The sequence below is a fragment of the Chrysemys picta genome, chromosome 6, assembly GCF_011386835.1.
Source record: "Chrysemys picta bellii isolate R12L10 chromosome 6, ASM1138683v2, whole genome shotgun sequence".
NCBI lineage: Eukaryota > Metazoa > Chordata > Testudines > Emydidae > Chrysemys > Chrysemys picta.
Genome location: NC_088796.1, coordinates 5,848,739 through 5,874,494, shown reverse-complemented (window position 1 = coordinate 5,874,494; position 25,756 = coordinate 5,848,739). Strand labels below are relative to the sequence as shown.

Below are 25,756 nucleotides of genomic sequence, written 5' to 3'. Positions count from 1 at the left end.
CACCAAAAACAATTCCTCTCCCTGCCTTGTGTTTACCCCATTCAGATACAGGTAGGCAGCTGTCACATTCTCTCCTTAGTCACTCATTGGAGAAGCTCTCCAGATCCAGTTCTTTGATTCTATCTTCAGAAATCAATCCCAGCCCAGAACCTAATGCAACACACCAGACCAGACATACAGAGAGGGGTTCTTTTATTCCCCTCTCTGTTTTAGTTTATAAAACGTCCCCATCAGAAGGTGTCTGGGGGCATCACGCCAATCTAGCCACTGTCCGGGGAACGTGGAGGATGGATTTTCAAATGAGGTTTTCATGCAGCATTATCACTTGCTTTTCTTTAAAACTAGACAGTTTTCACTCAGTCTATTGTAATGATATGCAGGGTGGTGATGGTGTGGGGGGAGAAGGGGATCATCTAGGCTTGACCATAAATGGTTTTGCTGGTTAATTAAGCACAGTCCTATTGCCACGTAGAAGCCGACTGTCATGCCTAGGGCTGTCAATTCAGCAACTTTCACCAGCAAGAAGTTCACTACAAAAGAACGGAAGTTGACATTCAAATTTACATTCCATGTTGTTTGCTCAGCGCCTAGCCCACCCAAGGTGCAAGCACAGCACAGTTAAAAATGTGATACAATGCATAGGCAATGTATTTCAATAGTTCCTTCTAAGTGACCCTCAAAGGGCAAAAAAGAGTTGGTGCTCTTTTTGGTTTCTGTGTTGGATGAAAGAGGCTCAAAACCTGTTTTCCCTCCCTTCCCCAAAAGTTCTACATCTGTGCATTCCCGCTGATGGGTTTATGGATGCTCTGCTTGATCAGAGCAGCACCCATCCTAAGCCAGGTCTACAGCTGCTTTGCATCACTGGAGCTAGGCAAAGCAGCAGGAGCAGAACAATGAATCTGGCCCACTGAGTTTTAAACAGCCTGAATGTCTTGGTACTTGTGATCTCAGAATTTAATTCATAGAGTTTAAGTCCAGGAAAGACCATTAGATCATCTAGTCTGATATCCTGTATAGCACAGGCCATTACATTTCACTCACTTACCAGTTGGTCATAGGGTTGCAAGCCCTGTCTACACTAGACACTTTTTCTTAACGTTTCTCATTTGGTCGCATTGGGAGGATGGGAGCACAAGCAGAGACCGGCTGCAGCTGGCATTTTAATCACAGTGACATTTAGACCTCCTCCAAGCAGAGTGAAGTGACGTGGTGGTTAAGACACCAGTGGCTGGTCTACACTGGAGTTGTACCAATGGGAACAATGGTGGGGAAAACTCCTCCAGCCTTTATCTATTGGAGAGCAGCAAAGTCAGGTCACAAGCCCCACTACTTTTGCCATTACAGGTCCCCTTTAATTCTGTTAATTTTGTATGGGGAAACTGCCAGGAGACCAGCTCTAAGATCTCTCCAGAGGAGGGTGGGGTTTCCTTGCCTGCTGCCCTGGTTCCTCTTGTTTCAGTTTGAGAGCTGGAGGGTGACTGCAAAACCCCCATGGCCAAAGCCACTTTGGAACCCATCTAGCATGTGGGCAGATTCTGTGAGCATCGGGCCTCCATGTGCCTCCCCCTCAGCCACAGAGCTGCCCTGAGATTGTTATCAAAAGTCCTTCAAGGGCAGAAGTGAAAGACTCCAAACAGAGCACTAGAGAAAAGCGGAGAGAAGGGAACTCTGCACCCCTGAGAGTTAAAGAGAGGCCACATGGAGAAAACAACCCTCACTCTGGAGTAGAAACAGAGCAGAGCCCTGGGTGGGGTGCAGAGAGGAACTGAGGCACAAGTGGGGACCAGTGGAGGAGAGCCCAGACTCCCTCCCGAGCATAGCTGCTAGAACTTTGACCCCCACAGACCCAGAGCCCAGCACCTCAGAGGCCTGGCTAGTCCATAGCGATTTCAGAAGGAGCTGGCATGGTTTCTGACAAGCTGCATTCCATTCGCGTGTTTGCAGAACAGTTTGATTTGTGAACACTCGTCTGGCAAGACCATTAGTTCCTTCCGGGCCATTTAAGCATGAGGTTTTATAACCACAAACTGCCTAGAGAATGTAATTAAAGCAAAACTTCCAGAGTTGTTTTTATCAAAACTTCATAATCATATGGTGCTTTCACAAAAGCAATATTACAGTGAGCTGGCTAGTGAGTTTGTGCACCCCTTTCTTCTACTGGAAGTAATCAGAACTGCTCACCTGTGTCATTGGACCTATACTGCTAATACCTAATGGCGATTCATCTATTCAGAGAGTTTAAGGCTAGAATGGACCATTATATCATCTAATCTGACCTCCTGATTAACACAGGCCATTAAATTGACTGGAACGTTGAAGCTAGACAGATTTAGACCAGAAATAAGGTGTACATTTTTAACAGTGAGAGTAATTAACCACTGAAACCATTTAAAGGGGCCATGGTGGATTGTCCATTATTGGCAATTTCTAACTCAAGTTGGATGTTTTTCTAAAAGATCTGCTCTAGGGATCATTTTGGGGACGTTCTAGGGCCTGTGCTATACAGGAGCTCACATTAGACCATCACAGTAGTTCCCTCTGACCTTGGAGAATCTATGAATAAATTTCACCCAGTTACTCCTGTACTGAGCACAATAATTTGTGTTTGGCTAAAGCATCTCTTCCAGAAAGGCAGCCAATCTTCATCTCTGGATGCCTTCAGATCGAGAACCAACCACTGCTCTTTGTAGCTTGTTCCAATGGTTAATCACTGGCCTAATTTCTAATTTGGCTTCGTGTGGCTTCCGCTTCCAGCCATTGGCTCTTGCTCAGCCTCTCTCTGTTAGGCCAAAGAACACTTTAGTGCTCAGTATTTTCTTCTCATGAAGGTACTTATACACTATCGTCTACCTCTCATCCAGTCACCTCTCAATCTTCACCATAAGCTAAACAGAATGAGCTCTTTCAGTCTCTTACTGTCAGGCATTTCTCCAGCCCTCAATTCATTTTTGGGCCTCTCTTCTGCACCCTCTCTAATTTTTCAGCCTCCTTTGAAAATGTTGAAACCAGAACTTCATGCAATATTCCAGTATCAGTCTTATCAATGCCAGAACTGAGGTAAAAAATCACCTCCCTACTTCCTCCTCTCTATTCCCCTCTTTATACATCCAAGGATTGCAGTAGCCCTTTTTGCCACAGCATCACAGAGAGCTCACATTCAGTTGTTTGTCCTCTAAAACCCTAAACCCTTTCCAGAGTCACTGCTTTCCAGGATATAGTTCTCCATTCCGTAGGTATAACCTTCTTAGAAATATGGAACAGAAATGTTTGACTACTTCTGCCTTTTCTGCATCATTAATAATAATTTTACCAGTTCCATCTAGGAACAACAGGTCTATACCATTGCTAGAATTTTGTTGTTGGTGATATATTTTTTAAAAAAAATAGGAAAGACAAGGTGGATGAGGTAATAGCTTTTATTAGACCAGACTTGAAGAGTTCTGTGTTGTGCAAAAACTTGTCTCTTTCATCAACAGAAGTTGGTCTAATAAAAGGTAATACTTCACTTAACTGGTCTCTTTTATATCCTGGGACCAACACGCCTACAACATTGCAAACAAATTTAAAAAAAAAACAAAACGTTGTTATCCCTACCAGCTGTGGATTTTACCCCGATGTGTTTAGCTTCTCTTATCAATTTTATACACTAAGTTCTAATTTATATTGATTGCTATCTCTTTTCACTTTTTTCTATTTGTTATATACTGTTCTTTATTTCTAATTGCTTCCTTCACGTTGCCACTGAACTAGGATGTACTTTTAGCCGAAGTTGTCCTTTCTTGATTGTGGACATTTAATATATTCTTCTAAAAGAACTCCCAGTTTTCATTCAGATTTTTCTAGCAAATTTTATTCATAACTTTCTTCAGCTTTGGGAAATTAGTCCTTTGGAAGCCCCAAGTGTATATATTACTAGTTGGGACTGTCCTCTATTTACCTATATTGAATGTAATCAGATCATGATCATTTGTCACTAGGCAACTAGCAACTTCCAGTCCAGTTATGAACTCATCTTTATGCAGCATAAATAGGTCCAGAATAGAGTTACCACATGTTGGGTGCAATATGTTAGAAAAATCTATCATTTTAATAATTGTAATGATGAGTTACTACTGACTGCATGAGACTTCCAGCCTATTCCTTTCCACACATTACAGACAGGTGCTTAAGGAGCAATTTATCCTGTTCTCTGGTTTGATTCAGTGGTCCCTAACAGGCCCCTCCGCCAACCAATACCCCTTCCTGGCCAACGATAGTTAGCACATTGATCCATGTACACGGAAGAAAGGAAAGATGTGGCAAATGGGAAAGAGTCCAGAGGAGAGCAACAAAAAATTATGAAAAGTTTATAAAACCTGACCTATGAGGAAAGGTTAAAAAGTCTGGCAACGTTTAGTCTTGAGAAAAGAGAACTGGGGGTGGGGGGGAGACCTGATAGTCTTCAAATATGTTAAGGGTTATAAATAGGACAGTGATCAATTGTCCTCTGTGTCCACTGAAGGTAGGACAATTGGTAATAGGGTTAATCTGCAGCAAGGGAAATTTAGATTAGATGTTAGGAAACTCTTTGGAACTACAAGGGTAATTAAACTCAGGAATCGCTTCCAAGGACACTGTGGAATCCCTGTCATTGGAGGTTTTGAAGAACAAATTGGACAAACCTCTGCCAGGCCTGGCTTAGGTTTGGTTGGCCCGGTTTTGCACTGGGGGCTGGATTTGATGACCTCTCAAGGTTCCTTCCAGCTGTACATTTCTAGGATAATATATTGTGCTTCTGGGTTATCAATAATTGTCAAACAGCTAATGATGTCTAATGTGGAGTGCCACCCTCCTTTTGACCCACTCTGTCTTCCTATACAGGTTGTAACCAGTGATTTTACCATTCAGCTCATGTGATCCACCAAACCTGTTTTCGGGGATGCCAATTACATCAAATTTCTTCTTATCAATGAGAATTTCCTCTTCCTTCTTACCCGGCTCTTATCATTGGTATTAAGCTTTGACTAATCTCTACAGCTGTGGTATTGGCTCATTACTGACCCAAAAGGAAGGGTGTCCCCTACTGTATCACTAGCGCCATTTGCTGTAGCACCTTGAATTTTATTTGAGGTTTCCCACGCAAGCACTGATCAGGCATGACCAACCCTGCTTAGCTTTTGAAACTTGATAAGATCACAGGCTAAGGTGGAATGGCTGAAGGCAGAATACAGCAGGGGGTTGAAACAGTGGATAGAGATCTGTAGTCGGTGATGTGATGTACAGTAATATTATGCTATGCATGAATATGCACAAAATATGTTTAAGGATTAAAAATATTTGCAGAGATAGGAGAGTTGCTTTTAATCCAAGATGTTATCAGATCTGGAAACATGCTGAGTGAGAGTTGCTGGTGTATTGATATATTCCACATACAGAAAACACCCAAGGGGCAGTTGTATTCCATCTTCAATATCCATATAGTTGTAAAGTCTGTGTAAATGATTAACTGATGCTTAATAGGGGAGGGGAGAGTTGGGGTTTCCTGCATGAAATGTATGTTATCAGCCCCACTCCCACTCCAAGTTGTAATTCTTCCTCCCACACTCCCTCCCCCCCCACATCTCATTCTCCGTCAGCTAGCTTGTTGGGAGTATTTGAAAGAAAGAAAGAACATAATGGCAGCCCTACTGGGTCAGACCACAGGTCCATCTAGCCCAGTATCCTGTCTTCCGACAGTGGCCAGTGCCAGGTGCCCCAGAGGGAATGAACAGAACAGGGAATCATCAAGTGATCCATCCCCTGTTGCTCATTCCCAGCTTCTGGCAAACAGAGGCTAGGGACACCAATCCTGGCTTAAGGACCTCCTGTCTGGGGAGGGTTTCAGGGTCTGAACAAGAATGACATTACAAGAGCACTCAATGCTCACACTGCAGCTGATCACCCTCTGCGGGCTCCAGGAAAATGTTTTCTCTGGTAAAATGATGTAAACTTGTGCTGTGACCCCAGTGTATTATATACAGGACCTGGGACTCGGAACAGAGGGGATCGACAGGCAACATAGCCAAAGAATCGCCAACGTCAAGCCCTGAGAAGCAGGAGGGTAGGAGAAGGAGTCTTGCAAGAAACTAAAACAATATCCGGTCCCTTCCACCTCCAAGCTAGACTAGGCCTGCGAATCCCGGAAGGGCAGAAAAATGTTTGAGTATATGCAATTTTTTCTACATGGTGGACAGCATTTGGGGCTCTAAGGATACTGGCAAGTGCAGAAGAGGGGGGACTCTAGAGCAGTGGGGTTTTCAAACTTTTTTCTGACAACCCAGTTGAAGAAAATTGTTGATGCCCGCGACCCAACGGAACTGGGGATGAGGGGTTTGGGTAGGGTTACCATATTTCAGCAAGCAAAAAAGAGGACGGGAGGAGCCCCGCCCCTGCCCCTCCCACTTCCCGCCCCCCCAGAACCCCCAACCCTCCCCCCGTTCCTTGTCCCCTGACTGCCCCCTCCTGGGACCCCTGCCCCTAACTGCCCCCCAGGACTCCACTCCCTATCTAAGCCTCCCTGCCTCTTGTCCCCTGACTGCCCCAACCCTTATCCACACCCCCACCCCCATCCCACGCCCCATCCAACCACTCCCCACCCCCTGACAGCCCCCCCCAGAACTCCCAACCCATCTAAACCCCTCTGCTCCCTGTCCCCTGACTGCTCCGATCCCTCTCCGCACTCCTGCCCCCTGACAGCCCCCCCCCCAGAACTCGCAACCCATCTAAACCCCCGCTCCTTGTCCCCTGACTGCCCCCTCCAGTTGGATACCAGGAGACAAAAAGTCTACAGGGAAAGATGTTCCCTGCTGCTTTTTCCTCACTTGTTTGAGCTTCCTTTTTTCCCCTTCCTGTTTAATGATTTTGTTTACTGCTTAAATGCAAATTAAGCAGAGCACACATTCCTTTGTTTAGGACAGACCTATTTGCTAATCCCAGTTTGGAACATGTCTAACCACCACCATACAGTGGAATCTTATAATTTCACATACAAAATTGCCACATGTATATTATTACAACAATACTGATCAGTAAATTATGAATTTTCAAATGACACCTTGTGTCAAGGCTGATTCCCCAGTCTGTCACTTTGAGTGCAGAAGGTGAGGGCCCATAAGGATTCTAAAAAATTAATACTGGCCACTCCAGGCTTGTATTAAACTCCCAAGGTTACAGCGTTTCTCTGATCTTGGATGGGTAGATGCTGCCACCACCCAAGTGCAAAAACCCCTTAGAAAACCAAGGAAGGTGCACTTGGGAATTCCTTCCTGCGGGTACCTCAAGCCCTTTCACACACTCCCTCCGAGGAAGAGCTGAGAAAGAAAACAAAGGAAACCAGCTGTTGCCACCAGTTAATTAGACAACCTGTGCACAAAATCCAATCCTGTTCTTAAAAAAAGGTAAATTTTATTAAAAACAAAAAAGAAAATACATTTGAAAGCTCAGGCTATTGCTAGATTTAAAAAAAAGCCACTTACAAAGATTCGCATCGAGAATAACGTTCTTGAGGTCCAGCTTAAAAGTTACAAGCAAACAAAAAGCATTTGAGGTTAGCACAGAGGAGTCCACAAGTAAAAGAAATAAACAGAGATAAACCTAATTGTGTCTTCCTAGACATTTCATGATCTATTTACATATCTGGGGTTCCAAATGAGTAGTTTCTAGGTAGGATTTGATGATTTTTCATACCTGACCCAAGCTCTTACAGCATAGTTTCAGTCCTGTCTCTGCTCCTCGGGAGAACAGACAGACAGACAAAGGGGAATTTCCCCCCCCTCCCAATTTTAAAGAGTTCTAGCCTTCCCCTTGGCTCTTTTGGTCAGGTGCCCACTCCCTTCCTTTTATCTATGCAGGGAGACTTTTTAACCCTTTACAGGTAAAGCAAGTAGAGAACAACTACTAAGAGAGTTTTTATAGCTAACTAGCTGGCTGAGTGTCCATAAGAGGGAGAGGAGTACTTGTGGCATCTTAGAGACTAACAAATTGATTTGAGCACAAGCTTTTGTGGGCTACAGCCCACTTCCACGAAAGCTTATGCTCTAATAAATTTGTTAGTCTCCAAGGTGCCACAAGTACTCCTGTTCTTTTTGCAGATACAGACTAACACAGCTGCTACTCTGAAATCTGTCATAAAAGGGAGCTACACACACAAAATTTATCACACCTTGCAAGGTATACTTTGTACAAAGGTTATTTCAACAGTGTTTAGGGTGTGAATACAAGGAGTACATTCTGCCAAACAACTTTAAGGAGAGGGGGTAGAAGAAGAGGGACAGACTCAGGTGGAATTAATATAAAGGGGATCTTTACTGAGGCTGCTGGATGCTGGCAGACCCCGTGGTTGTCTTGAATGCTCTCATTTCCACCGCTTGTACTGTCTGGTGGTTCTACACAGGGTCTTGCTCGGTCCCAGTCTAGCCATCATGATGCCCAATATAATTAAACTTCACCAGCTTAAATAAATCAAAAATCTAGAAGATTTTTCTTGGCTTAATTGAAAAAGGCTAAGGCAGAGAGATTCCAGTAGAAAACAGAGTCCCTGCAAGGGAAAAACAACTGCAGAAAGTCCACGTGCAAGCAGCAGATAGAGTGACTTCAGCACAGCAATGCTGGGCATGTGTCCCATGCCTGCAGGGAAGATCAAGAAAGCAGCAGCAGCACCAAGATAAGTCCTGACAGGGCTGGAAGGAGGAGGGCAACTCGAGGGGCAAATCCAAGAGCCTTGTGGCCTCTGCTGGAGGCTGGTTTGCACTCAAACCTCACAATGTCCACATCGAACCCTTTCTCCCCTTTTGGAGCAGTGCACTCAGACTTAGTGGTGCAGCCCTTCCTTGCAGTTTTTAGGGGTAGTATACCTGCACAGAGGAAGAAGCACATACCAGGCATCAGGGGAGCTCTGGCTCTTCCTGTCACTAGTCAGTCCCAATAGTGCTACCCCTGCGAGGGTATCAAGGTTGTTCTAGTCTCCCTGTCCTTCTCTGATCTTTCCTCCCCCCACCACTTCCAGTTACTGTCCGGACACTCAGTGTCAAGGCCTCTGCTGGTCAGGAAAGTTTCTGACAGGTCACTTTCAGGGAAAGTCTTTAGATGTTTCTTTTAAAGTGTATTTTAAGAGGCAATTGGAGTCAGTTTGATTGACTTGAAATAATGGGGGTGAATTGAGCTTTGGCTTCCCCCCCTCCACCCCACTTTCTGGTGGATAAAGGATGGGAAGCTTTTTTGATTTTTCCTCTAACATGGGGATTTTTCTACTTGTTTATTACATTAGGAATCAGGATTTTTTTCTATGCTGGAAGTCTCTATGGCCAGCTGGAGAACTGGTAGTATTATTGTGTCAGAGAAATTATGCATGTAATTATGTATCTAAATACAAGCGATGTTTATTCAGACTGGGAGTCACCTGGTGGCTCTGTTACACACAGTCTAGCAAGTCCTTTTTCTTAGCATGCAAGCACTCTTCAGTCTGACAAAATGCTGGGTGGTTGTTAGCTTGTGAGGCAGGTGTTTTTTTGGTGGGGTAGGGGCTGTTGCAAGCTGCAGGAGAGTTTGCTCTCTGTCTTAATCTATTGAGAACCAATACTTGGTGCATTGCTTTGGGCTTTGGTTTGGGGGCTGAGATTTCTGAAAGAGGGTTATTTGCATGTAGCTTGCAATCGCCTCTGTTCAAGGACTGATGTATATAGTGTAAATAAACAATTTACACTCAGAAAATACTCTGACTCCATAACACTGTTTTCCAAGGGGAAGCCAGCCTGCTACCGATCAGCAGAGAGGGGACACTGGTTCCTTTTTTTTTTTTTAATTCAGGAAAAATGGAATTACCAGACCAGATCAGGGGTCCATCTAATCCAGTATCCTGCCACCAACAATGAGGAAGATTATGGTTATACATACCTAAACGGTCACCTGTCCAGAGGGGAAGTTTCTTCCTAATCTCCATTTAGGTAGCTGTTTTGGACTCAGAAGCAGGAGGGCTTATATCTTATCTAACATAAGTGTAGATGTTCTTATCCATACTTAGACATTTAGAAAACTAATGATTCTTTTATGAAGCCTGCTAAGATCTTGGCTTCAATAATATCCTGTGGCAATGAATTCCACAGGTTAACTATACACAACGTGGAAAGGGAAAAAAAAATTCTTTGTACCAGCTGCAGATTTGTTCCCATTCAGTGTCATTGACATTTCTTTTGCCTTTTTTTTTTAAATTTGTTTTCTCTCATTTCTCTTTGAAGCATTTCATAGAACGGGGTTTATGAAATTAACCAAAATAACAGGAAAAAATAAATAAATTACCGATGGTTATTTTCCCAGCTATATCAAAACACTGGGTCTGGGCTCCGGTACAACGCACAGTGTCTTCACTACACTGGTAAGAATTCTCAGTGTAGCATGCTGGACACTGCAGGCCATTGGGCACGGTGTTCATCGGTGGCACTGGGAACAACCGGAAGGGTCACAGTCAGCTTTGGCAATGTTAGCAGGGACAGTTGGCATTTGGGGTGAGGGAGCTTGGGGGAAAATCATCAAATGGCCCTTTAAATCCTCTCACTGCAGGGGACTAGAGTTCTATCTCTAGGAGATACCATGGGCAGTTGAGTCTAGTCTCTACTGACATGAGAGTTTTCCTGAGTGAAGCCTTCTCCCACGTAGAATCTGGTTAGTAGGAACTCAGAGACCTATCCATTTTACTTCTCCTCCTCACCCCAGCGGGGAGTTATTCAGTGTAAGGCCTGTTGTGACAACTGGCCTATAATTTTTAACATGGAAAAATAGGTCAAGTTATTTTCAATGAAGAATGTAATAAATAAGTGCAAGAGAACCAGACAGAGACTAAATTAGTCTCAACCAAAAGTCACATTGATATAATTCAAGGACTATGTTGAAATTATGCTCTATAAACACAGAAGACTTGGAAGCAGAAGTTAATGAACCAGAATCGATACGTCAGCTATTAGGCCTAATTGGTGGACAAAACAACAAGGGGATGGGCTGTTCCATCCATCCCTCCCTTTTGGGGGGGAGCAGAACACTCAAAAGAGCAGACAGAAGCTACTGAAGTGAGCTTTACCATCATGGCTGCCCATGCCTGTTTCCTGGGCCTTTGTCATCCTGATCTTGAGAGGTGTTCTGACCACACTGGTCATCTGAATCCCTCTCTCTGGCCATCACCTCCTTTACTGGCTCCAGCTGAATCCAAAACGCAACCTAGAGTGACAAGAAGAACAGGAGGACTTGTGGCACCTTAGAGACTAACAAATTTATTAGAGCATAAGCTTTCGTGGACTACAGCCCACTTCTTCGGATGCACTTCTTCGAAGTGGGCTGTAGTCCACGAAAGCTTATGCTCTAATAAATTTGTTAGTCTCTAAGGTGCCACAAGTCCTCCTGTTCTTCTTTTTGCGGATACAGACTAACACGGCTGCTACTCTGAAACCTAGAGTGACAGTTATTTACCCTAAGAGACTAAACAAGGGTTTTTTTCCCCTGCTAAAGACTCTCTCCAGCTAAAGGGAAAGGGCGTGAAAATGAAAGCCTGATTTCATACTTTACATTTCAAAGGCTTTCACTGCTTTTCCTTCTTTTCTATTTCTTTAAGAAAAGGATGTTTCATGGTGTGTTTGCCATGGTGCTAAGCAAGCTGAGGTCTCTGTGTATCAAACCCCGGACCTTGTTTAACACTGTTTAATGTTGGACAGCGACTGGGTTATCTTACCACCCTTGGCCATATATTCCATCTCACTTAATACAACAGGCCCCCTGCAGGGCAAGTGGCTATTCTCAGGGATTGAGGCTTATTCAGTCCAGTGCTCCCTGCATGTTCTCAGGGACTCAGTGTTATTCATTAGAGCACCCCTGCAAAGCAGGTGAAATCTCCTACTGAAATATCACCTCATTCTTAATCTCTCACAACAGCTTAGAGAGCAGCAGGGCCATCCCTGGTGGGGTCTGGGTGAATTCCCAGCTTGGTGCAAACTTAGGATAGAGAGCAGGAGTTTCACTGTAAGCCTAGGATGGGAAGAGGAAGAGGAGGGTGGAAAGGGGAGGAGAGCGCATGCTGTAGATACGTACATGGGTCAGACACTGTTTTACAAGCGTCTCCCACACAGCAGGTGATTCCGCTCCTTCGTGTTATTCCATTCCCAAAGTTCATACTAATGGAGTCTGCTCGGCAACTGTTGGAGTGCAGGCAGGACTTTCGGGTTATCACAATCCTCTTTAGCTCTATAAGAAAGAAAAACGTGGCGTTACGAACAAAACAGGCCCACTGTGATGCTTTGAGGTCCCCCAGAGCAGTAAGGGGTTCTCTCACTGCCTGTCTTGTAACCTTGGGTGCCTTAACGCTACATTGCTATGACTCAGAGCCTTGACGCCAGTAGCCAGCCTACAAGCGTAAAGGTCTTACCCAGCCTAGTTACTCCTGCCAGGGTGACCCCACCAGCCCTTCTGGTCCCGAGACTCCACAGATCTGTCTACCCCCCCAAGTTCTTAACTACTGGACACTCAGACTTTCCCCAACTCTGGTTCGTCATCCCCAAGAAGAAGTGAAACCTGCCCCTCATTATCAGTTCATTTTGGCAAACACACTCCACGCAGTTTGCACACCAGAGACCTGCTTGGGGTAAAAACCAACAAGAAGTTTGTTATAGACAAATCACAGATTCAAAGATGAAATAGGAAGAAGCAGCAAACATGGACAAGTGACCCAGAAAATAAACATAAATATGCAACTTCAGGGTTTACACGTCGACATTAGCTGAATTCTCTTTGCTAATAGAAGTTACCTTTGAACAGTTTCCCAGCAAATCCCCTGCCAGAGAGGGGATCCAGTGTGCAAGACAGACAGCCCCATGCCTGAGACTGTCCCTCAGTTCTGGATACCTTTCACTTCAAATCCTGTTCCCTTCCCTTTTAAGAGGGTTTGCAGGGGGGTTTCCTTTCTGTCAATTCATGGTTATTCAGAGCCATGGGGGAGGGGGGATTCCCCTCTCAATTTGACAGAATGTCTCAGTCAACTGTAATAGTCCATAATTTGTCTTTTCACGGGTCATTACTTGGGACTGGTTTTGTGAAAACACTTGGCTTGGAAGGAGCCCCTCGCTGCTGTGAGGCGTATTTAAAATTATAGCATAGGGCATGAGCATACTGTGCTGTACACAGAAACCCATAGATTCATACCCACCATCTGTATGCATGTCTCATAAGGACCATCAAGTTCAGAACATTACAAGCTTTCATAAATGATCTTATTCGACATTTTTATGCACAATAACAGTGTACAACTGGTTGATTCAATTGCTTACTCTTTGGGGTTCAGACTCCCTTCCCCCCATTCTCCCCTGGGAGTGTCTGGACCCTGACTGTTACAGCCAGCACCGAGGGGCATTCCTTCCTGCAGTGACTTCTTCGCTCCCCTCTCTTCCCCATCCCCCTCCCCCCAATCATGATGCAACATGGCCTTCCTGGCATCGTGACAGGATGATACAAAACAATTTGGGGCTTGGGAACAGCAAAGCCATCCTGCAGGTGGTGCTGATGAGGGCACAGTGATCACCATGGGGAAATGGACCAGCCAACATCACATCTCAGACACTAGGGAGGAATTTCATGCCTCTCCACCCCATACTGTAATATTTACATGGGGAGCAGCTAGTGGCCACCAAGTTTCACTACAGCTGTACCCCAGCAAGAATACCCCGTTCTTGGGACTCTTTAGTAAAGAGTTGTTACCCACTGGTCAATGGTAGGCTGCATGCCCATCTGTCCCCATTCCATGCATGACAATCTGTTACAGCTCTGAGCTACCAAGAGCCTCGCTTCAGCTGTAGAGACTTGTGCTGTTCGTTCCAGAGGTCCTCAGTTCACTATTGGGCTGCTCAGTCGAGCAGAGACATGTATTACATGATCAAATGGCTGGAAGTTGAAGCTAGACAAATTCAGACTGGAAATAAGGTGTAAACTGTGAGTAATTTACCCACGGTCATAGTAGATTCTCCATCACTGACCATTTTAAAAATCAAGATTGGCTGTTTTGGTAAAAGATCTGCTCTAGGAATTATTGGGGGAAAGTTCTCTGACCTGCATTCTATAGGAGATCCCGACTAGATGGTCGCCGTGTCCTTTCTCGCCTTGAAAACTATGAATCCCTGGTGTATTGGCCAAGAGGGAGACCAACTTTACCCCTGTGCCCTGTAAAGTCTTGGTAAGGATGCTCAGAAGTGGGGGAGTTTATCTATCTACATCCCTAGACTCACTGATGCTGGTCTGTCTCTAACGCTAGATGCTAGTATAGTGCTGGCTCTCTATCAATCAGGGCTGGGTCACGGGCAGACTCTGGGCGTCAAGTGAGCTGCTCAGTATCCGGACCAGAGGTCAAGATCAGTCTAGGGCCAGGCCAGGTCAAAACCAAGTCAGAGCCCGTTAAAAATTGAAAGCGTGAGGCGAGAATCAGGGTAAGGCTGGCTAGAGGTTTTCACCAAGGTCAGCAAAGGTCTTAAGCCAAGGACCGTAAACCAGGACCAGGGTCGACTAGGTTAGGAGTCAGGAGTCTGGAATCAAGGCAAGTCACTGCAAGGGTTGGCAAAGTGGGGTTTCAGACAGAAGCACGCTGGTGGTCTGTGTTGCTCAGGCAACTTTCAGAAATGGCTTCCTGGTTTATATGGGAAGTGCCGGGGAATCACAGAGGGCTGTCGCTTGTGCCTCTTCAGGCAGGACTGCCTGTGGGGCTTTTATGTCTCAGCACCTCAGGGTGGCACCCCAGATAGCAGTGAGGAAGCAGCATCTCCCCAAGTCCCTGGTTCCAGACCGGTGGGTTCTTATGCAGTCTCTCTGTCCGTGTTTCTATACCAGGCTCCTGAGTCTAGCACCCTCCCACAGTAACAAGCTATGGGAGCCCTCTGGTATCTAACACTGCCTGGGTTAAAGGGGAATCTCACTCACCCAACTGGGTTGTGTCCAGAACATCAATGCAGGTGCCTTGAGGGGATGACAGGGTGACTTAGGGATGGGGGATGTTGATAAGTGGGAAGGGATGCACTTCGGGCAAAGCTACAGTGCTGGGGTCTTAAATCTGGATGCTCAAACAGGTGCCCTGGAGAATCAAATTGGTGTTTAGGTCCCTCCCCTCCAAGTTTGAAAACTGGGCACTCACATTGTTTGTTGCCAGGTAGGAAACACTGCTTGGCTTAATAATAATACTTCGTGCTTTTCATCCAGAGAGATCAACCTGCTTCACAAGTATCATGCCCCACCCTTTGATTGATGGGAAACTGAGGCATAGAGAGGGAACGTAACTCACCCGGGGTAACCCAGCCAGTCAGTGGCAGAGACAGGAATAGAACCCAGGAGTCTTGTCTCCCAGCTCTGTCCACTGCACCACTCTGGCTTAAGCTCTCTCTTACCTACCTCGTACAGCTTCATGCTTTATAATGCCACAGGTATCTTTGCCAGTATTGCAGGTTTCCATGGGGCCGGAACAGCTCTCCCCTATTTCATGGCAAACCTCACACTGAAGAGAGCTCCCTAGGGAAGGAAAGGGAACACACTTTGTCTTAGCGGGTGCTATGAATGTTTCTCACTTCTCTTTTCAAGCTTCCTCTTCTTCACTAGCAGGCATCCTCTGGTTTTCCTTTGTATCTGCTCAGGGCCGGCCGGAGCGAGCGGGGCCCCGCTCTCCCCTGCCGGCTGGAGCGCCGCCCCCCTCCAGGTGCCACCCCAAGCACATGCTTGGAGGGCTGGTGCCTGGAGCCAGCCCTGTATCTGCTGACCTGTTTGACTAAGCTACAACGATCAGGGGAACAGCCACCAATACTGCTGGGGCTTGTACGTCCTGAGGGCAGGGGTGAAAGTAACTTAAAGGAGTCCTGAGGAGGGGCGTGGCCTCCACTGAAAGAGGCGGGGCCTTTAAATCCCCAGGCCCTTAGGATTTAAAGGGCCTGGGGCTAGGGCTGTGGTAGCAGCAGCTGGGAGTCCCAAACCCTTTAAATCAGCCCCTGAGCTCCCAGCTGCAGAGGTGGCTGGGAGCTCTGGGGGCAATTTAAAGGGCCCAAGGCTGTAGCTGCTGCTACCGCAGCAGAGCCCCAGGCCCTTTAAATTGCTGATGCTCCAGCAGCAGGGCCCGGGGCTCTGGCTGCCGCTACCCTCCAGGGCCCTTTAAATCGTCTCCAGAGCCCTGGGGTAGCGGCGGCAGGGCTCCGGTGGCTATTTAAAGGGCCTGGGGTGGTAGAGGCAATGGGAGCCCCGCACCCCTTCAATAGCCACCAGAGCCCTGCCGCCACTACCCCAGGGCTCCAGGGGCTATTTAAAGGGCTTGGGGATCCCACTGCCTCTACTTTCCCAGGCCCTTTAAATTGTCCCCGTAGTCCTGGGGTAGCAGCAGTGGGGCTCCAGCAGCGATTTAAAGGGCCTGGGGCAGTAGCGGCGGCAGGAGCCCTGAGCCCTTTAAATCGCCACCTGAGCCCCACTGCCGCTACCCCAGGGCTCCGGTGGCTATTTAAAGGGCCCTAGGCTCCAGCCCTTTAAATTGCAGCCTCAGGAAGCCGGTCCACCCCAGTATGGCGCACCAGCTCTTGCTGGCTGGGGTGGCAGGTTTGTAGAAATTTTGGTGGTGCCCAGAACCTGCCCCTGCCCAAGGCTCTGGGAGGGAGTTTGGGTGGGGGAGGAGGTCTGCGGTGCAGGCCCTGGGCTGGGGCAGGGGTCTGGGGTGCAGGACGGGTGCAGGCTCCGGGAGGGAGTTTGGGGATAAGAGGGGGTGAGGAAGGAGGGGGTGCAGGGATGAGGCTGGGGGTGGATTTGGGGTGTGGCTGGGGATGAGGGGTGGGAGGGGACTCAGGGCTGAGGTGGAGAGTTAGGGTGCATGGGGATGAGGGCTCTGGCTGGGGGGTTTGGGGTGGGGCAGGGCTGGGGATGAGTTTGGAGTGCAGGCACACTGCCCTGGGACTGGAACCAGAGAGGAGGACTCCCCCCAGCCCTCTCCCTGCTGGCAGCAGCGAGCTCTGGGGTAGGGACTCCCTTCTCCCCTCCCCCCCCCAGCAGCACACTCACGCCCACCACTGTCACTGCACATGCTCCTAGGGGGTCAGTATCACTTTACAGCTGCTAGGGAGCCCTGAGGCATAGGACTTCCTGATTCTTCTAATCCAGGGATGCCACTAATGCATGATGCAGCTCTCCAATTCCCCCCTCGTGCCTCATGTCCTCTCTGCTTGCACCACAACGACCTCACTGGAGAGATTACCCTGCCGCTAGAACCGCTTTACTAATGTCTAGCTGCCATTTCCTTCTGTGACAGGTTGGATCACAGAAACCTCCCCGAGAGCTGCCACCCGATGTGCAAAAACTACCTCTGCTCGTTTTCCCTGCCAGCTCAGGACTCCAGCACCCTGTCTTGCTGAGCCAGACACTCCCGTCTGCTCCAGCACAGACCCAGGGTCTGAGTTACTTGCCCCAAAGCTGCAGGTTTACCTGACAACAGCTCACAGGAGTGTGCTTGTCTTTAGCACTCAGACGACCAACTCCCAATGGGGTCTAAACCCAAATAAATCCGTTTTACCCTGTATAAAGCTTGAACAGGGTAAACGCATAAATTGTTCACCCTCTGTAACAATGACAGAGATATGCACAGTTGTTTGCGCCCCCAGGTATTCATACATACTCTGAGTTAATTAATAAGTAAAAGGTGATTTTATTAAACACAGACAGTAGGATTTAAGTGGTTCCAAGTAGTAACAGACAGAACAAAGCAAGTCAAGCAAAATCAAATAAAATATGCAGATCTATGTCTATTTAAACTGACTAGAGATAATCTGACCCTCAGAGATGCTTCAGCAGGGCCGGCTCTGGCTTTTTGCCACCCCAAGCAAAAAATAAATAAATAAATAAAATTGGGGCGGCCAGAACAGCAAAGCAAAAAAACCCTGCGGCGCGGCCAGAGCCAGGGGGTAGGGGGACTCCCTGCACTGCAGATGTGCCCCAGCTAGCAGGGGGAGGGAGAGGGAGCAGGGGGGAAGAGAGAGAGAGAGAGAGATGGGGAGGGGGGCCAGGACTTCTGCGAGGCACTCGCCACGCGGCCCCGACCGCCATGCCGCCTCCCAGGAGGGCTCCGCGCCGCTCCGGTCAGCAGGGAGGGAAGGACGCTGGCTGCCCTGCCGGGCTTGCTACAGACCTGGCACTGGTTGGGGCAGACGGCGCGCACAGCCTGCTCCTAGCAGGGCGCTCCCCTCCTCCACACCGCCAACCCCTACAGGGCGGCCAGATCGGCAAACAAAACAAAAACAGCAGCCATGCCGCCCTAGGATTGGGCGGAATGCCGCCCCATAGAATCTGCCACCCCAAACATGAGCTTGCTCGGCTGGTGCCTGGAGCTGGCCCTGTGCTTCAGTAAGTTCTCCTCCTCCACCCCAGACTGGACACCTTCCAGGCCTGGGCACAATTCTTTCCCCCGGTACAGCTCTTGTTCCAGCTCAGATGGTAGCTAGGGCACTCTTCATGATGGCTCCTCTCTCTCCCCTTTGTTCTGTTCAACCCCTTTATATATCTTTTGCATAAGGCAGGAACCCTTTGTCCCTCGGTTTCCACCCCCTCCCCTCACTGGAAAAGCACCAGGTTAAAGATGGATTCCAGTTCAGGTGACATGATCACATGTCACTGCAAGACTTCATTACCCACTTGCCAGCACACAGGAAGACTTACAGGTAAAACACAGCCATCTGCAGACAATGGTTCTGGTTAATGGGAGTCATCAAGATTCCAAACCCCCATTAATGGCCCACACTTTTACAATAGGCCCTCAGAGTTATGTTTTATATTTCTAGATTGATACAAGAGTGGTACATTTATACAAATAGGATGATCACACTCAGTAGATTATAAGCTTTGTAATGATACCTTATAAGAGACCTTTTGCATGAAGCATATCCCAGTTACATTATATTCACAGATTATAATATTTTTATAAAACCATATAGACTGCACAACGTCACACCTTCCATTTAGTTCCTGACCCCATGTCTTCTCGTTAGGCCCCGACACCTCAAGGTGCATTTCAAAGCAAAGTGAGCATTGGGCATGAAGGATGAACCCAGCTAACCCCAAATCCCATTCATACCAATGCAAGACAGAGGGGACAAATCCACAGGCGTAAGGGATATTTCCCACCAGGATGGGAAGACACCCAACTGCAGAACAGCAATTCCTGGGCCGGTTCTATACTTTGGGCTGCGACAGGGTTAACAGCCCCAAAATCAGAGGACTCACCTGCACCTATGAAAGCCAAGAGGATGCAGAGGGAGAAGGAGACCTTCATGACGACAGGGAGAGCACAGGATGCAATGGGAATAAAGCTGCTGAATTTTCATCTGACACAGCAAACGCTCCAAAAGGGGCTTTTATAGACTGGATTGAACAGCGATGTCAGCGGAACATCACGAGTGAAATTCGGGGAATAAGGGAAGTTAAGCTAAGTGCCTTCACACACCCTGCTGAAGACTCCCAAGGCCTGTGGGGTGGGTAACTGTTATGGACTTACTGGAGCGGCTCCATAGTTGTGCATTGTTTCTTACTTTGTTTAATTTAAAGCAGGGATTCAGCCTCTATGTTTCACGTGAAGAATATTGTGAATCATCCCCAAATTTACAGCACACATCCTATGAGGAAAGACTCAATTTTCAGAAGACTTTCAAATACATCTGTTAATTGGGTTATGAGACAGCTTGAATTAAAACTGGGTCTGTTTAAAAAAAAAATGTTCACTTTGAATCTCATCCTGCTTTTTCAGATTCCCCTAGCTAAGAAACACCTTGTAACTAATCCTTCCTACCTTCCATATAGTTATCTCTGGGAACTGCACACTTGTAGACAGGGCAGACACCTCTGTCCAAGTGGAGAAATCACAGGGGCTGCTGGAACCGACTGAGGGTTCCACTCCACTGTCCTGTGACATTTATCAGATGCTAAATCCCATAGTGGACAATGATGTGATAGTGGACAAGTAGAGGGCATCTCTTCCTAAGCTGTGGAGCAATTGCTTTTCTTTTGTAGCAGGTCATTGCTATTTATTGCTTTGATATGGTCCCGGCTGTGTAATGCTCTTGTAACGCAAACACCCGTCAGTATAACTGCACGCCAGCACCACTCTTACCTGCTGTCACTTACCTGCCCAATGACGGACAGAATGACGCTGCTTATGCTTTGCTAAGGGAGATGTGTCATCAGCTTGCTGCAGTACCAGGTTTACAGAGCAACCCAGGCCCTCTCTCCAATTACACCAGGACTGACAGTCCCCTCCCTTTCTACCAGCATGACAAAGCAAATGCTATTACCCCAGTCTCAAGGAAGGACTATGGGCTTGTCTACACTTACGCGCTGGTTCGGCGGCAGGCAATCAAACTTCTGGGTTCGATTTATCGCGTCTTGTCTGGACGCGATAAATCGAACCCAGAAGCGCTCCCCGTCGACTCCGGTAATCCTGCTCGGCGCGAGGAGTACGCGGAGTCAACGGGGGAGCCTGCCTGCCACGTCTGGACCGCGATAAGTTCGAACTAAGGTACATCGACTTCAGCTACGTTATTCACGTAGCTGAAGTTGCGTACCTTAGTTCGAATTGGAGGGTTAGTGTAGACCAGGCCTTAGACATTTGCAGCGAGTAAACACAAGGTTCGCTGGGCTCAGAGGGTGACCAGATCACTGACGGGAAATATCGGGACGCGGGGGGGGAGGGGGGCGCGGAGCAAAAAAAAAAAAGTAAAAAAAAAAAAAAGCTGCTTTTCCAGGTGCCGACCGTGCCGTGGCTGCTGCCCCTCCCCCCACCCAGGGCACATGCGGCACGTCCCGCCGCCCCACGGGGAAGGAGCTTCTGGAGCGAGAGGTGCGGGGCTCCGGGCCCCGGCAGCGGCGGGGCAGAGCAGCTCAGGGCCACGTGAGTGGGCACATAAAGTTTATCGGCTGGGGGGGGACCCCGGCCGGCTCCTCGGCCTGCCCTGTAGGGGGGTAGTATCCCCACCCCGCGCCAACATGTTTCGCCGGCCGCCGCAGGCCAGGTAAGGAACTGAGTCCCCCCTCCTCCCGGCTCCTCAGCTGAGCGGCATTCCTCCTCCCTCCCAGGCTTGCTGCTGTAATGCCGGCGCAAGCCTGGAGGGAGGGGGTGGTGTCCGGCTTCCAGTTCCTGCGGCTTGTGAGTACGGGCAAGGGGGGGCTAGCAAGAGGGCTGCTCCCCCAGGAGGGTGACGGGGGGGCTCAACTGAGGAGCCAGGACGAGGGGGAAGAGGGCGACTCGGCTCCTTACCTGGCCTGTGGCGGCCAGTGCGACATGCTGGCGTGGGGCGGGGAGCCGGGTGGGGTCCCGTGCAAGCTGATAAACTTTACATGGCCTCTTGTGCGGCCCCAAGCCGCTCTCCTCCGCCGCTGCTGGGGTCCGGAGCCCACCCTCTACCTCCTGGGGGAGCAGCCCCCTGGCCAGCCCCCCTTGCCCGCCCAGTGCCCCTACTCACCAGCTCCAGGAACTGGAAGCCGGCCACCACCCGCTCCCTCCAGGCTTGCCCCGCCATTACAGCAGCAAGCCTGGAAGGGAGGAGGAGTGCCACATGCATGGGGAAGAGACGGGGCCAGAGCGGTGATTTGGGGAGGGAGCCAATGGGGGGATGGAGGGGGCGGAGTCAGGGTGGGAGGGGCAAGAGCCCTTCCGGGAGGGCAAAATTGCTTGTTTGTCCAGTGTCCCAACCGCACATTGGTCGGGACGCGGGACAAACAAGCAAATATCGGGACAGTCCCAATAAAATCGGGATGTCTGGTCACCCTATTGCCATTTAAATCCCTCTCTCTTTTCATAGCAATTGCTAGATTGGATCAAAACTGTGGTCCACCTTGTCCAGCTTCCAGCAGTGGCCAGCACCAGCCACTTCAGGGGGAGGTTTAAGGAACCCGGCAATAGGCACCTATGGGATAATCTCTCGATGGAAAAGTTTCCTCCTAACTTCAAGGAAGCTGCTCACACCCAACACCAGCCAAAATTGATCACTTTGGCAATGCAGCTCTGTCTGCTGAATACCTAGGCGGAGTGGGTGTGTTTACACAAATACAGTCCAGTCCTGAAGTCCCTCCCCCCCCAGCTCATCACTAGATGTCGGGGGAGAACTTATTCAGACCCTGCTTACATGCCCTGTGCCACTGTGCCTTGGCCCCTGGTCCAGAGGGCGCACCTGTAGGGATGAGACAGGAGGTTCAGACTGCGGGCCCATTCAAAGGACACTCTGTCACTGGTGCCATCGCCAGGGTGAGACATCAGATCATTGTCTGGCTCACTTGTCATTCGGGATCGCACAGCACTTTTCTGCAAGAACAGAGCAGTTAGACGCAGTGTCTTGGCCAAACCCCAACCCCTAACTTAGCCTTGGACATTATGTTCTTCCTCACCTCCTATCCCCGCCTCCTATCCCCAATGGTTGCGTATGCTGTTAAATAAGCTCTAGCCGTCTGCCCCAGAGCTGCTGCATTTCAGTGGTGGGAGAGGTCTTTTCGGTAATGTACAATAATTTGGAATTGGGTTTCTATGGTTTGGAAAATGCCTGGAGAAGCGTGAATGAAAGAAGCCAGGGGGCATACGAGTCAGTCTATGTTATTGTTCCATCTTGGACCTCTCTGCCATGAGGATCAAAAGGGGCCAGGTTTGATGGCAGTTGTGTGTTATTCTTAAATGTCTTAACGGGCTTGTTGTATTAATTTTGATGCACTATATGGGCCCAAAGAGTCAAAGGTGTTAACATGACCCTGTTACCGTCCAACATTAAACAAGGTTTTGGGTTTGCTACACAGCGACCTCAGCCGCTTAGCACCATGGCCAACACACCAGGAAACATCCTTTTAACCTTTTATTAAAGATACAGAAGAGAAGGAAAACCAGTTAAAGCATTTGACATGTAAGGGATCTTTCATTTTAACAACTTCCCTTGTTCTCTTTCCCTTTAGCTGGAGAGATTCTTCAGAAGGAAAAAAACCCTTATTTGACAGTCTTAGATGGGAGTAACTGTCTTTTGCTGAGGAAATGCGGAACAATAAGTTCAGCTAAGCTGGAGCTGTTATTAGAATCATTGAATCACAGAACTGGAAGGGACCTCGAGAGGTCATCTAGTCTAGTCCCCTGCACTCAAGGCAGGACTAAGTATTATCTAGAGTAGACCATCCCTGACAGGTGTTTGTCCAACCTGCTCTTCATAATCCCCAATGATGGCAATTCCACAAAGTCCTTATTGCTCTTGTTAAAGTCCAGTCCTGTTTCCTAGAGGCAGAACGAGACAAACACAAGAAGGGAGAGAAAAAAATAAGATAGACAAAGATTGAGCACCCAATGAGGATGAATGAGGGCAGGTTTACACCTCTTATACCTATTGTTTGTCCGTCTCTCTTGCAGACTCAGGTCTTGTCTACATTTAAAACGCTGCAGCACTTCAGTGAATATGCTAACTACACCAATGGGAGAGGTTCTCTGGTACCCCACTTCCCGAAGAGGCAGTAGTGTAACCTGATCTATGGATTGTATATTAATGATATTAACAACAGAAACAACATCAGAGGCAAAGAGGATGAACCCCCATGCTCTGGTGGGTTACAGTAGCTAGGTCAACAAAAGAATTCTCCCATTCACCCAGTGCTGTCTACACCAGGGATTAGGTCAATTTAACTGCATCATTCAGGGGGGTGGATATTTCACACTCCTGAGTGATATAGTCATACCAACCTGATTTCCCAGTGTAGACCAGGCCTCAGTATGACGACACAGCATCAGGTCACATTCAGGCTTTTCTTTATAGCCATAAGATCCAAAAAGATTAATTTCTTATTGAAATTAGAGCTGGCGAAACTGATGGAGTAATCCAAGAAGTGCCAAAAATGGCATTCTAACCCACCATGCTCACTTTGAACCTTGCTCGCAAGCCTCTGACAATAAAGGTTTATAATAGAAGCAAGGACACACTTAATTATTATTATTATTAATCTGCATGGAGTGATGCCAGGGGTAATCAATTATTTTTTATCAGGGTCCAAATTTCTTGGTCACGGTATAGTCCAGGTCCAAACTCCAAAGAAACATTTTCACACTGCAATAGCAATAAGTATAATAAGTAAATACAGTCCATTCAAAAAGTGTCTGGCCATCTGGATTTGGCCCATGGTCGGTCTATTGAGTACTCCTCCACTATAGTATGTGAAACCTCTATCATTTTTCCTCCCTTCTTTTCTTCAGACAGACTTATTCCTTCCTACTTACAATTATTGATTTTTAACTATTAACATCAAGAGCTATTTTAAAAAGAGGAAAAAATAAAGTGTATTTGTTATTGATACAATCCTAGCACAGAAAGTGCACGAAGAAGGATCATCTTGGTGTATATCTGGTAATGTTAGGAAAAGGTTTTAATCACCTCATTTTATCGTGTGTGTGTCTGTCTGTTTGTGGCTTTGCTGTACTTCACACCTAGCACTATTAGAAAAGCAATTAGGTTAACAGCTTCCTGGCTCCAACTGTCTGACAAACCCTGAATTGCAATGCAAATTAACTCCAGCTTATCGCTCACCTTTAACACTTCAAAGACAATTGGGTAACAAAGGTCTCTAGAAACCCCCGATATGAATGGTGTCTGAAACAATGGTATAGTTTTGATTTGATTTCACTTACATTAACAAATGTATGTGTCCATATTCTTGATGGATTTAATTCATATATACAAATAGCTTTTTCTTCTTCTAACAACAAACCAACCAAGTGACACAGGGCTTGACTACACTTGAAACGCTACAGCAGCATAAAAACAACAAGGAGTCTGGTGGCACTTTAAAGACTAACAGATGCCACCAGACTCCTTGTTGTTTTTGTAGATACAGACTAACACAGCTACCCCCTGATACTTTACAGCAGCATAGCTGCACTGTGGTACTGCTTCAGTGTAGAAGCTACCTATGCCAACGGGCGGGATTCTCCTTTTGGCATAGGTACTCCACCTCCTTGAGAGGCAATACCTAGGTCAACGGGAAACTTCTTCCGTCGACCTAACACTGTCTATATGGGGACTTAGGCTGGTCTACACTACAGGGTTAGGTTGACGTAAATTGCCTTGCATCAACCTAGCTGCAGATACATCTTCACTTACATTTGGCTCCCACTGACATAACTGCCTCTCTACAGTAATTTAGTAACCCTGAGCGGCATAGGGTCACGGTCAATGTAATTCCATCAATGCAGTGCCAGTGTGTGTGTGTACACACACACCATATGTTAGGCCAATATAATTTTGTAGTGTAAACCTGGTCTTAGGTTTGCTTAACTACATTGCTCAGGGGTGTGGATTGTTCACACCACTCAGCGATGTACCTGAGTTGACTTAACTTTATAGTGAAGCTCTGGCTTCAGAAGTAGAGCTAGGTACAGAAGCTAGGCCTCCCAATGCCCAGTGCCCTAAGCTAACTATCACACCAGTGATAGTCACTAAGCTTTGACCAGGGCCAAATACTAGCATTGGGGGCACCACAAAAGACCACACCTGGTGGCATCATTGTATGTGGGCTTGTCACCCCATTCTGCTCCTCCCTTCCCTCCTCTCCAGCGCTCTGCTGCTGGGGAAGTGGGAGAAGGGAAGCCCTTAGAGGGGTTCAGGCATCTCCTCTCCTAGAACATTGTTTTGATAATACCTTCTCATTTGGTGCTGGGCCATTCCCCGTGCCCCAGCTGAGAGGACGGATGGACACACACCCC

The 25,756-nt window shown here is 47.6% G+C and overlaps 1 protein-coding gene across 1 annotated transcript; it reads right to left on the bottom strand.

The window, feature by feature from the left end:
* Nucleotides 1–7,397: 7,397 nt before the first annotated feature.
* LOC135984188 (phospholipase A2 inhibitor NAI-like) lies at nucleotides 7,398–15,757 on the bottom strand. The gene is made up of 4 exons (XM_065598668.1): nucleotides 15,421–15,757; nucleotides 12,088–12,240; nucleotides 10,312–10,452; nucleotides 7,398–8,870 (listed from the first exon to the last, which is right to left on the bottom strand). The coding sequence occupies exons 1-4, from the start codon at nucleotides 15,479–15,481 to the stop codon at nucleotides 8,656–8,658; spliced, it is 570 nt and encodes a 189-aa protein (XP_065454740.1). The 5' UTR covers nucleotides 15,482–15,757; the 3' UTR covers nucleotides 7,398–8,655.
* Nucleotides 15,758–25,756: the final 9,999 nt, after the last annotated feature.

What these genes read in the sequence shown, in the direction of transcription:
- LOC135984188 (XM_065598668.1), bottom strand. Translation starts at nt 15,481, where the DNA reads ATGGAAACCTGCAATACTGGCAAAGATACCTGTGGCATTATAAAGCAT. An exon ending in AAAGCATGAAGCTGTACGAG is followed by an intron (nt 12,241 to 15,420) that starts GTAGGTAAGAGA and finishes TCTTTCTTATAG; the next exon opens with AGCTAAAGAGGATTGTGATA. An exon ending in AGCTGGGAAAATAACCATCG is followed by an intron (nt 8,871 to 10,311) that starts GTAATTTATTTA and finishes TCCTCTGTGCAG; the next exon opens with GTATACTACCCCTAAAAACT.